Source organism: Bombina bombina, chromosome 4 (genome assembly GCF_027579735.1).
Source record: "Bombina bombina isolate aBomBom1 chromosome 4, aBomBom1.pri, whole genome shotgun sequence".
In the NCBI taxonomy this organism is placed as follows: domain Eukaryota; kingdom Metazoa; phylum Chordata; class Amphibia; order Anura; family Bombinatoridae; genus Bombina; species Bombina bombina.
The window spans coordinates 820,906,442-820,920,351 of record NC_069502.1 but is presented as its reverse complement, the minus strand read 5'-3'; the positions used below and the strand labels follow the sequence as shown (position 1 = coordinate 820,920,351).

General features: G+C 40.1%; 1 protein-coding gene across 1 annotated transcript in view; it reads right to left on the bottom strand.

The window, feature by feature from the left end:
- Window positions 1–727: 727 nt before the first annotated feature.
- Window positions 728–13,910, bottom strand: part of LOC128657912 (gastrula zinc finger protein XlCGF26.1-like) — a 46,644-nt gene continuing 33,461 nt past the window's right edge. Inside the window, exons 8-9 of the mRNA XM_053712339.1 lie at window positions 12,538–12,645; window positions 728–2,161 (exon numbers count right to left, since the gene is read on the bottom strand). Coding sequence (XP_053568314.1) covers window positions 1,071–2,161; window positions 12,538–12,645 — 1,199 coding nt within the window. The 3' untranslated portion in view covers window positions 728–1,070. The remainder of the gene's footprint in view (window positions 2,162–12,537; window positions 12,646–13,910) is intronic.

The window sequence follows — 13,910 nt, the reverse complement described above, 5'->3', positions numbered from 1 at the left end:
AGTGTCATAAATAAAATAAGACTTACTTACCCAAAGACACTCATCTACATAAAGTAGATAGCCAAACCAGTACTGAAACGAGAATCAGTAGAGGTAATGGTATATAAGAGTATATCGTCGATCTGAAAAGGGAGGTAGGAGAAGAAATCTCTACGACCGATAACAGAGAACCTATGAAATAGATTCCCTAGAGGAAGACCATGGAATTCAAATAGGCAATACTCTTTCACATCCCTCTGACATTCACTGCACTCTGAGAGGAAAACCGGGCTTCAGCCTGTTGCGAAGCGCATATCAACGTAGAAATCTAGCACAAACTTACTTCACCACCTCCATGGGAGGCAAAGTTTGTAAAACTAAATTGTGGGTGTGGTGAGGGGTGTATTTATAGGCATTTTGAGGTTTGGGAAACTTTGCCCTCCTGGTAGGAATGTATATCCCATACGTCACTAGCTCATGGACTCTTGCCAATTACATGAAAGAAATAAACTTTTATGATTCAGAAAGAGCATGCAGTTTTAAGACACTTTACAATGTACTTCCATTATCAACTTATCTTCACACTTTCTGGGGAACAAGATCCTACTGAGCATGTGCACAAGCTCACAGGGTTTAAGCATACTAGTCTGTGATTGGCTGATGTCTGTCACATGATACAGGGTGCCGGAAAATGGGAGAAAAAATAAATTTGTCAGAAGAAAATCAACTGCTTATTTGAAATTCAGAGTAGGTGTTAAATCATTGTCTTTTTATTATGCACTTGTTTATTATGCAATTCTTCTGCAATGAGAGGTCCTTTAAGTGTTTATGTTCTTATTTCCTTTAATATGACTTTTCTGATGCTTAGTAAGATTTGACTTTAGAGTAAAACATTTCCCACAGCCAGAACATGAAAATGCTCTCTCTCCTGTATGAATTTTCTGATGACTAATAAGATGTGTTTTCCAAGTAAAACATTTCCCACAGCCAGAACATCAAAATCCTCTCTCTCCTGTATGAATTTTCTGATGCGTAATAAGATTTGATTTCCGAGTAAAACATTTCCCACAGTCACAACATGAAAATGCTCTCTATCCTGTATGAATTTTCTGATGACGAATAAGATGTGGTTTCCGAGTAAAACATTTCCCACACTCAGAACATGAAAATGCTCTCTCTCCTGTATGAATTTTCTGATGATCAATGAGATATGATTTTAGAGTAAAACATTTCCCACAGTCAGAACATGAAAATGCTCTCTCTCCTGTATGAATTTTCTGATGCGTAATAAGAGTTGATTTCCGAGTAAAACATTTCCCACAGTCAGAACATGAAAATGCTCTCTCTCCTGTATGAATTTTCTGATGACGAATAAGATGTCGTTTCCGAGTAAAACATTTCCCACAATCAGAACATGAAAATAATGCTCTCTCTCCTGTATGAATTTTCTGATGATCAATGAGATATGATTTTAGAGTAAAACATTTCCCACAGTCAGAACATGAAAATGCTCTCTCTCCTGTATGAATTTTCTGATGCGTAATAAGATTTGATTTCTGAGTAAAACATTTCCCACAATCAGAACATGAAAATGCTCTCTCTCCTGTATGACTTTTCTGATGATCAATGAGATATGATTTCCGAGTAAAACATTTCCCACAGTCAGAACATGAAAATGCTCTCTCTCCTGTATGAATTTTCTGATGCGTAATAAGATTTGATTTCTGAGTAAAACATTTCCCACAGTCAGAACATGAAAATCCTCTCTCTCCAGTATGAATTTTCTGATGCGTAATAAGATTTGATTTCTGAGTAAAACATTTTCCACAGTCAGAACATGAAAATTCTTTCTCTCCTGTATGAATTTTCTGATGGACAATAAGATACGACTTCCGAGTAAAACATTTCCCACATACAGAACATGACTTTTTTTTTTCTCCTGTATGAATTTTCTGATGAACAACAAGATTCCCTTTACGGTTAAAACATGTCCCACATATAGAACAGGAAAATGGATTTTCTCCTTTATGAACTTTCAGATGTCTATAAAGATGTGATTTCTTGAGAAAATATTTCCCACATTCAGAACATACATTTCCCACTTGGCTTCTTTGATGATGAAGATTTAAAGAAGCATCTGCACTCTGATCATGACTAGGATTATTGTGGTTTGTGAATTCACCTGTCAATAAGAAAGACAACGAAAGTAACGTTATTTATTAATAAATAATTATTTAATCATAAGAAATTTTAATTGTTCTAAGTTAGTGTATACTACAAAGGTAGGGGACTTTCCGTAACCCCCACACCTTTACCCAACTCCATGCTAAGGCTTAACAACAGTTTACTGGACATCAGTGACTATTTTTAAAGGACTCACAAATATACCATATAAACCAATCACTGAACTAAATTAAAATTAATGTTGTAATTTTGTACCTATTATTATTTTTATTACATGTATTATTTAGAGCTTTTAAAATTGTGATCTCAGAAAATTTCAGTAATACAATTTATTTTAGTCCCAAAACAAATCTTTATAACTACTTCTTGTGTGCTTGTAGTTAAAACAAGGATAACTCTAAAACAACAAAAGAAAAGTAAAACGGCCCCATCATAAACATAAGTATCACATCTACCGAAAAAATATCATCACCAACAAAGCTTACATTAACATAAGTGCATATTGGCATCAATATCTCCTGAGGGAAATGAACAGACGCCAGATATGATTGTATATATTTACTTACATATCAGTGAAACATTGAGGTTTGCCAAGGAAGGGGAACTCCTATGAGGTATGTGGTTGCACTATAGGCGTTCACCAGTGTTTCAAACATTTGGTAGAGGAACTCTGGCACCAGTTGTTTAACTGTTTAGGACTTTTTGGAATGTTTTTTAAAAGGATTACAGGTTGTTTGAAAATAACAACATGTACTATTCTTTGCTCAGGATATCATATGGCATATGCCACATATTAATTAGGTAGATCATTGATTTGTAACACATGTTTATCAGGTGCAGGGAGGAGCATATGGGCTCTGTATCAGGTTTTAAATCTAGAGCTTCCTTATTGTTAACAGATGCCTGAGTAAGCAGCTAGACAAGCTGAGAAACGCGTTGCAATCTGTTACCACTATTGTTGTTTCTTTTACTTTATTGGGTGCACACTAAACCCATTGTTTTTATAAGATTTTAATAAATATTTGTTGTATCTATTGGAAGCATGAGCCTCTATTGCTTCTCCCACCACCTGGAGTTCCTGTGTATTCCTGTTATCCGATGGTTGGATCAGTGTTACTGGGCCACTGTGAGTCCCCAGTCTGCATCATTTAGCACACTGGGTGCAACCCTTTTGAGTATTATTTTAATACAAGAATTGTCAGTTGTCAGCACCATTGCAATATTGCACTAGGAGGTGCCCTCTTTGTGATTTTTCTCACAGATTTTTGGATTTCTTTGTTGCCTATGAGAGGCGCTGCCCGCACTCTGCATACCTGCACTTTAATCATAGTGAACAATCTTTTTGGACGTCATCTTACATCCGATCCTATTGACATTAAAGGACTCAGTTAAGGCACTAATATAAATTATATATACATCTGTATACATACTATTGTTATATATGTTATAATAACGTTTCTGTGCCATAATATATCTTAGCGTCCCCTGGAGCTGGATATGTAGGTATTACAGCAGTAGTTTTTAAATTAAAACTTACCTGTCAAATTAAAAAAAAACTAAGTTTAAACTAACAATTAAACTAATATAACTATTAAATTAATATTAAACTAACTACCAATTAAAAAAAACTAAACTACCATTCAAAAAATCCTAACACTACTCTAAAAATTACAAAAAATACTACTAAGTTACAAAAAATAACAAACACTAAATTACGGCAAATAAACAAAATTATCCAAAATAAAAAAAGAATTACACCTAATCTAATAGCCCTATCAAAAAACAAACAAAAAAAAACTAGCCTACAATAAACTACCAATGACCCTTAAAAGGGACTTTTGTGGGTCATTGCCCCAAAGATATTAGCTCTTTTACCTGTAAAAAAAAATAAAAATACAAAGACCCTCAACAGTAAAACCCACCACCCAACCATCCCCCCAAAATAAAAAACCTAAATCTAAAAAAAGCTAAGCTATCCATTGCCCTGAAAAGGGCATTTGTATGGACATTGCCCTAAAAGGGCATTTAGCTCTTTTACTGCCCAAACCCTAAAACAAAAAAAAAAACATCCAAAAAAAACATAAAAAGCCTAACACTAACCCCCGACGATCCACTTACAGTTTTTGAAGTCCCGCTTGAATAATTTTCATCCCAGCGGCGAAGTCCTCATCCAGGTGACGAGAAGTCTTCATCCAGGCGGCCTCTTCAATCTTCACCCCGGCGGCAAAGTCCTCATCCAAGCGGAGAGAAGTCTTCATCCAGGTGGCCTCTTCAATCTTCATCCAGACGGCCTCTTCAATCTTCATCCAGACGGCATCTTCTATCTTGATCCCGGTGGCGCAGAGTGGGTCCATCCTAAAGACATCCGGTGTGGAGCATCCTCTTCATATGGTCACCACTGCACACTGAATCTTTAATGCAAGGTACACAATTCAAGATGGCGTCCCTGCATTCCTATTGGCTGAAAATTTTGAATCAGCCAACAGGAATTAGAGCTGCTAAAAAGAAAATTTAATTGTATCAAAAACTTATGCTTACCTGATAAATTTATTTATTTTTTAACACGATGAGTCCACAGATCATCTTAATTACTAATGGGATATTCACCTCCTGGTCAGCAGGAGACGGCAAAGAGCTCGACAGCAGAGCTGTTAAATAGCTCCTCCCTTCCCTCCCACTCCAGTCATTCGACCGAAGTTAAGGAAAGATAGGAAAAGCCTAGGTGCAGAGGTGTCTGACGTTTATAAAAATCAAAAAACCTGTCTTACAAGAACAGGACGGGCCGTGGACTCATTGTGTCAAAAAAGAAATACATTTATCAGGTAAGCATAAATTTTCTTTTCTTTTTAAGACACGATGAGTCCACGGTTCATCTTAATTACTAATAGGATCCAATACCAAAGCTAGAGTACACAGATGAGACGGAAGGGACAAGACAAGGAACCTAAACGGAAGGCACCACTGCTTGAAGAACCTTTCTCCCAAAAGCGGCCTCAGCCGAGGCAAAAGTGTCAAATTTATAGAATTTTGAAAAAGTGTGCAGAGAGGACCAAGTTGCAGCCTTGCAAATCTGTTCCACAGAAGCTTTATTTTTGAATGCCCATGAGGAAGCAACAGCCCTCGTGGAATGAGCCATAACTCTCTCAGGAGGCTGCTGTCTCATAAGCAAAACGTATGATACTCTTCAGCCAAAGAGAAAGAGAAGTTGCTGTAGCTTTCTGTCCCTTACGTTTTCCTGAAAAAATGACAAACAAAGAAGACGACTGACGAAAGTCCTTAGTCGCCTGCAAGTAAAACTTTAAAGCACGGCCCACGTCCAAATTGTGTAGAAGACGTTCCTTCTGAGAAGAAGGATTAGGACACAAAGAAGGAACAACAATCTCCTAACTTAGTACGTAAAACTACCTTATCTGAATGGAAAATAAGGTAAGGAGACTTGTACTGTAACGCTGAGAGCTCTGATACTCTACGAGCATAGGAAATAGCAACAAGAAATAAAACCTTCCAAGATAACAACTTAATATCTAAGGAATGCTTTGTGGGTAACCCCCTCAACAATCTACAACCACTCCTAGATATTATTAACAATTTTGGGACCTTTTCGGGCTATAAGATCAATATCGATAAGTCCGAAGTTACCTGGTTGCAGAACTCCCACAAAACTACATTGACAGACACAGGTCTCAAGGTTTACGGAGGGCCTTTCAAATATCTAGGGATATGGATACATGTCAACCCTTCTAAGTTGTACCACCTCAATTTTAGTGACATTATTGCTAACATCAAACAAATGCTCCTGAGCTGGGCGGGCTTCCCCTCTCCTTCTCTGGCAGGGTTCACCTTTTTAAAATGGTTGCTCTGCCTAATCTACTCTACCCTCTACAGATGTTACCCCTCCTCCTCACTCGACAAGACACTGACTCACTCCAGGCCTCTCTTGGACAGTTCATATGGCAGGGTAAAAAACATAGGATAAGCAGATCGTATTTGTCAATGCCATTGTGTGGGGGTGGGCTTCGCCTCCCAAATATAATGTGGAACAACTGGGCCGCCCTGTCTAAGATCACATTGGATTGGCTTGTGGGCAACAATCACTTTACCATCCCTGACCTAGAGACTAGCCTCATTAAACCAATACATTTGGCATTTCTGCCTCTTGCAGACTTCAACTCTCTTCCCCCGTGTATACAATCCTATATACTATTTAGGGATCCCCTGAGGGCATGGTCCAATATTTGTAAACTATGGGGGGTGCAGAACTCAGTGAGCAAATATTTACCGATTCAAGGCAACTTACACTTCCTTCCGGGATACACGACAGAGGTGTTTGCTGTATGGCAACGAAAACATCTCACTAAGCTTCACCAACTCTTCAACCCACTAACTTTAGCAAATACATCTTTTCAGGAATTGCAAAACTCACAAAGGTTTGCGTACTTTCAATGTAGACATTACCTATACCAGTTGATTTCAGATAAGCTGTTAACTAACGAACCCTCTAACATTGAAAAGTTATGCCCATTAGCCAAGCAAGGATCTTACAAAATCTCCTACATATATGATCTTTTCCTTGGACATTTTGAGGAATCTACTGTACAGGGGATTTTACTAAAGTGGTCAAATCACAGAGAGCTACAGATAGACCCAGATCTCCTCAAAGCCAGTTTTAGAAAGGCACATACAATTCATACATCAAGCTTACATTACTCCAAGTCTGCATTCAAAATGGGTGCAGGGGGCGAAGAACATTTGTAACAAGTGTAGATACCATACCCAAAAACAAATTACTGCGCTAGCTGTCTGTACCTATTATTAAGAAAAATTCATACACCAAATCAATGATAATCTCAAATTATTGATATGAGTGTTAGCACCTCTAGTATCACCAGGTACCTTGTAAACACAGTTCAGATGGTATAATCTATCACTTTAAAAATAGTGAGATAGTATATAAAATAAATAAATAATTAAAAATATAACACACTTTATATATAAAACTTGACAGAGATACTTACTTCATGACTCCAGGAGTATGGTAAAAAACATATAATACCAATAGTTTGTTAACTCCACAGGGTATTCTTATATCCTCTCTGTGATTTCTCATGTGATTCTGAGATAGTGGTGCTGCTACTTCTTACAGGGCACTCAGGGGTGCACTGACATGGAGATACTGAAATGATAAAGCACAGAGCACATCCACGACTCAAGGTGAATCAAATACAATTTATTTTGAGCATATAAATCGTTAAGAATAAAGCCTTGATAAAACCAGGTCCGAAAAGTCAGCTCAGGAAAGTAAGTTCCTACAAGTTTCAGCTGGAAACCGTCCGTCCGCTCCACCTGTAGTTCCCTGACTTGGTACCTTTTCCCCCGTGCTTCTCTTAGTTCCCATGCGGCTGCTTGGAATAGTAACGGATGTCTTGCCAAGCTTCTCTCCCGTTGGTATCTCCTGTAGATACCAACTTTCCGACTGGACTCACTATGGGATTGTCCCAAATTGAAAGGATTTCTGGCACAGAACTGCTTACTGGCTGACAAGGGTGACAAAAGAACAGGTAACACTCACAGCACAGCATGTGATTTTCTTGATCCCTAAGGACAGAGAATATAAATTTGACATTTTCATAATCACAGTCCTTATGTTCGCTAGACAAGTCATTCTGATGGGATGGGCTAGTGAAAGATCTCTTCCCTTCCGACAATTAATTAGTAAGATACACACCCAGATGCTGATTGAACAGGCAGACACAAAGTGAGACCCAGAAAAACGGATTAAGAGATTTCTTCACAAATGGGAGGCTCATCTATTATTTTTACCGGCTAGTGTTAGATATAGAGTTATTTTCACATTTAGAAACAGTCTTTATGTTCTAAATGAGAACCTCAGAGGTAAATGGTGTTTATATGATGGCTAGGCCCCCAAGCAACCATAAACGTATTTTGGATTGTCTTATTATTGCTCTTCTTTTTTCCTGAGCACTGGTCTGCGGGGGTGAGCTGGAGGCGCTCCGGGTAAGTGTTATATATTTATTGTTTGGTTTTGTTTCTTTTGTTCTTATTTCATGTATAAACAAAATTAGGGAACATTTGATTCCTTGCCTCTGCATGACAAACTAGTGATCCTGTTATTATTCGCTGTACTCATATCTATTATTATGATGGATTTTGTGGAACCAACAAAGGTCTTTTGTCATTCTACTCTTCTTTGTTATTTGTCATGTATGTATTGGATCTCTTGTTCTTATTTGCTATAAATAAAGTTATTAAAAAAAATATATATATTTAAGGAATGCATAGGCTCAAATGGAGCCCCTTGAAAAACTTTGAGAACAAGATTAAGACTCCATGGAGGAGTAACTGGTTTAAACACAGGCCTGATCCTAACTAAGGCCTGACAAAAGGATTGAACATCTGGGACATCCGCCAGACGTTTGTGTAACAAAATAGATAAGGCCGAGATCTGACCCTTTAGGGAACTCATCGATAAACCTTTCTCCAAACCTTCTTGAAGAAAAGACAAAATTCTAGGAATCCTAACTTTACTCCATGAGTAACCCTTGGATTCAAACCAATAGAGATATTTACACCAAATCTTATGGTAAATCCTTCTAGTAACAGGTTTACTTGCCTGAATCATGTTCTCTATGACCGAATCAGAAAACCCCCGCTTGGATAAAATTAGGCGTTTAATCTCCAAGCAGTCAGCTTCAGAGAAACTAGATTTGGGTGAAGGAAGGGTCCCTGTATTAGAAGGTCCTTCCTCAACGGAAGTCTCCAGGGTGGCAGAGATGCCATCTTCACCAAATCCGCATACCAAATCCTGCGCAGCCAGGCTGGCGCTATGAGGATCACAGACGCCCTCTCCTCTTTGATTCGAGCAATAACCCGAGGAAGAAGAGCAAACTGAGGAAATAGGTATGCTAGACTGAAGGTCCAAGGGACCGCCAGAGCATCTATGAGCTCTGCCTGGGGGTCCCTGGACCTCGACCCGTATCTTGGGAGCTTGGCATTCTGTTGGGATGCCATAAGATTCAATTCCGGCTGACCCCACTTGAGAATCAGATGGGAAAACACTTCCGGATGGAGTTCCCAGATAAGGTGCCACTCCAATGCCCCTTGACCGAAGTACCGCCAACAGAGACCCCAGAACCTTTGTGAATATTCTGGGAGCAGTGGCCAGGCCGAAAGGAAGCGCCACAAACTGGAAATGTTTGTCCTGGAAGGCAAACCTTAGAAACCTGTGATGATCCCTGTGAATAGGGACATGAAGGTACACATCCTTTAAATCCACTGTTGTCATAAACTGACCCTCCTGGATTAAAGGAAGAATGGAACGAATAGTTTCCATCTTGAATGACGTAACTCTGAGAAATCTGTTTAGACTTTTGAGGTCTAAAATTGGTCTGAAGGTTCTCTCCATTTTGGGAACAACAAACAGATTGGAATAAAACCCCCAACCCTGTTCCAGAATTGGAACGGGAACAATTACTCCCAGGGCGGAGAGGTCTTCTACACAAAGTAAGAACGCCTCTCTTTGTCTGGTCTACAGATAATCTTGAAAGAAGAAACCTGCCTCTGGGAGGAAAACTTTTGAACTCCAATTTGTATCCCTGAGACACTATTTCTATTGCCCAGGGATCTGGAATGTCCCGAACACAAGTCTGAATGAAGAAGGAAATTTTGCCCCCTACAAGATCCGGACCCGGATCAGGGGCATGCCCTTCATGCTGATTTGGATTCAGTAGCCAGCTTCTTGGATTGTTTACCCTTATTCCAAGTCTGGTTGGGTTTCTATGTATGCTTAGATTCATTGTTCCTGCTTAGAGGAGGAAGAGAAAGAATTTTCCTTGAAATTTCGAAAGGAACTAAAATTACTCTGTCGCCCCTTTTGTTTGTTTCTCTTATCCTGAGGTAGGAGATGACCCTTACCTCCCGTGATATAAGATAATTTCTGTGAGGCCAGGTCCAAACAAGGACTTCCCCTTGTAAGGGATCGCTAGAAGCTTAGACTTAGATGATACATCCCCAGACCAAGGCTTTAACCATAAGGCTCTGCATGACAGAATAGAAAACCCCGAAATTTTAGCTCCCAATTTAATAATTTGAAGGGAAGCGTCCGTAATAAAAGGTCTCTCCCATTCCTTAGTAATGATCTCCGAAGCTCGCCTTGGAACAGGAAATACGTCTGAGTAAGAAGGAACTTCGAAATATCTGTCCAATTTACTAGACTTCGTAGGGGCAACCACTACCGTGGAGTCAAAGTCGTCCAAAGTAATCAAAACCTCCCTAAGTAACAGGCGGAGGTGATCAAGTTTAAACCTAAAAGATACCACCTCACTTTACCACTTCCTATAACTAACGTAGGCAAAGAGAATGACTAGAGTGGGAGGGAAGGGAGGAGCTATTTAACAGCTCTGCTGTGGTGCTCTTTGCCGCCTCCTGCTGACCAGTAGGTGAATATCCCATTAGTAATTAAGATGATCCGTGGACTCATTGTGTCTTAAAAAATAAATCCTATTGGCTGTTCAAATCAGCCAATAGGATTTAAGCAGCTCTCATTCTATTGGCTGATGAATCAGCCAATAGAATGAGAGCCGCTTAAATCCTATTGGTATACTGTTAAGGGGTATTTGTTTTTTTGAAGCAAAAGAGCTGTTTATCTTAGGGCAATGCCCTACAAAAGGCCCTTTTAAGGGCCCCCCAAAATATATATATACAAAAATTAATACATAAAATTTAATTAACAATGAAACGAATAATACTAGTAGTCCACCTAATAAATACAAATGCAAATGGAAAAATCATACAACAAAATGTATGAAAAAAGGTCAAAGTGTATAAAAATTGATAAGCTTAGTCCCAGTCCTGTAAGTGGCTGAAAGTCTAGGTAATGAAACACTGACTCAAAGAACCTCTGAATATGATGGTAATGTTAGAATCTTATCCGGAGCAGCTGATAGTTCACAGGGTTCCAGCTGTGTAAGTCCCGAGCGAGGCGCCAAGCTGTACAAGAAAGGAAAAGAGAAACACAGCGCATCCGCGATTCACAGTATCGTTTATTCTTACAATGAAAAAAACACACTTACAAGATAACAGTGTGAAAGAAGCACTTTGCCCACTGGCCTGATTATATAGCCTGCTGTACTCCTCGAGGGAATCCCAGAGACGCCGACCTGCAGCACCTGGTTTCCCACTCCTCTCCGCAGCTAAGTGTAACAAACTTTCCACTGTTCAGCACAGTCCTGACGTTTCCTGTAGGTACCTCCTCCCTACGTGTTTCCTCTGCTCACACACTGAGTGGTTTGCACGATGCAGCTTTGCAGGTGACTTTACACAGCACAGATAAACTGAAAGAGCAAGGATTTACTCTGTGAAAGATCAGCTATCCAGAGGTAGAGGTCACGTGATCAGACTGGAGAGAGCTGAACCCACAGCCTAGAGGGAACAACAATAATCTGCTGTTGGTGACAGCCAGCTGGAGGCTTTAAGATCCAGCCTGCTTTGTCAGCACTAATTCAAACTTAGTGCTCAACTAAATGTAAATGTGAAAAAATGTATGTAGGACGTACGAAAAGGAGCATAAAAAGAAGTCTGCCTGTGAGCAGAGGAAACGCGTAGGGAGGAGGTACCTACAGGAAACATCAGGACTGTGCTGAACAGTGGAAAGTTTGTTACACTTAGCTGCAGAGAGGAGTGTGAAACCAGGGGCTGCAGGTCGGCGTCTCTGGGATTCCCTCGAAGAGTACAGCAGGCTATATCATCAGGCCAGTGGGCAAAGTGCTTCTTTCACACTGTTATCTTGTAAGTGTGTTTTGTTCATGTGTGATTAGGATGCGCTGTTTCTCTTTTCCTTTCTTGTACATGAGGACTTAACCCTTGATTTCCCAAAGGACTCTACACCAGTCTCAGGAAATCATGTATTATTTAGAAGGTAAATTAAAATGAGAACATGGCCTATAAATATAAAAAAGCTAAAACAATTCTATATTAGAAATCTAGCAATTTGAAATGTACTGCTAAGGCACACGTACCCTCTGCAGTGTGGTGTCATATGATAACTTAAGTCTTGCTGACGATCTATAGCACACGAGCAAACAATAAATGTCACAGAATCACTGCTGGTGCACAGTGTAAACTTGTCCATAGAGGCGCCTAGCAACCAGTAAAAAGGAGACTTACTGACATGTTTAGGGCTAAGCTAGAACAGCAGTCAAATAACAATGAATTTCTTTGAAAAATGTGTTTATAATGCAATTTATCTATGCACAATTTTATTAGAAACTTGTAGGTTACTTTACTGGGAGAGTTCCATGGTCAGACCCTTCACACATGTGCAGTCACCTGTACCTTGTGTCCCACATGTACACTCACCTGTATTTATATTGTCACATATTTCCTGCTCTGCCGCTTCTGGCATATTACTTAGCCACTGATCTTCTGATTGTTCTGTGTTACATGAAATCTTAGCATCTTTTTCAACTGGAAAAAAAAGAATAAATATAAAAAACACTATTTACATGGTCTCTATTTAAAAATTAGTTTAGTGTGATACATTGTGTAATTTAAGTTAAATACACCTGAGCCTATATCATTAATAGTCACATCTGGATGAAACAAATTATATAATGACATTAGCACAACAGTAAATACAACCTGTGTCATACAGTAAAGCAAGTTAGCTGGGAATCAGTTACTTTACTCGCTGCAAATACAGCCTCATTGTAACCAATCATAATTCCCACATGAGACGTATTACAGGGTTTTGTGAGTGGTACACTGCTGGTGCAATACTGCCCCCTGCAGATTTGCGGCCAATCGGCCGCTTGCAGGGGGTGTCAATCAACCCAATCGCATTCAATCTGGTTGATTTCAGGTGATGTCTGTCCGCCTCCTCAGAGCAGGCCGACAGGTTATGGAGCAGCGGTCTTTAGATCGCTGCTTCATAATTTGTGTTTCTGGTGAGCCTGAAGGCTCACCAGAAACACGGGGCATCAAGCTCAATTCGGAGCTTGAAAATTCGGTCTCATACACACAACTGTGACCGGCATCCCTCAGACACATCACACATGTACACTCACCTGTGCCCTGCATCCCCCATACATGTCATACAAATACACTCACCTGTGCCCTGCATCCCTCAGACAATCACACACATGCACACACCTGTGCTCGGCATTCCACATAAACATCACACATGTACACTCACCTGTGCCTGGCATCCCACAGACACATCACACATGTACACTCACCTGTACCCATCAGACACATCACACATGTACACTCACCTGTGCCCTGTATCCCTCAGACACATCACACATGTACACTCACCTGTGCCCTGTATCCCTCAGACACATCACACACGTACACTCACCTGTGCCCTGTATCTCTCAGACACATCACACACGTACACTCACCTGTGCCCTGTATCCCTCAGACACATCACACACGTACACTCACCTGTACCCTGTATCCCTCAGACACATCACACACGTACACTCACCTGTGCCCTGTATTTCTCAGACACATCACACACGTACACTCACCTGTGCCCTGCATCCCTCAGATATTTCACACACATACTTACCTGTGCCCTGCAACCCACAGATATGCTATACATGTACACTCACCTTACTTGGAGTTCCATGGTCAGGCACGTACACACACCTTTGCTCTGCGTCCCTCAGACACACACATGCACTCACCTGTACCTGCATCCCACAGACAAGTCACACACGTACACTCAT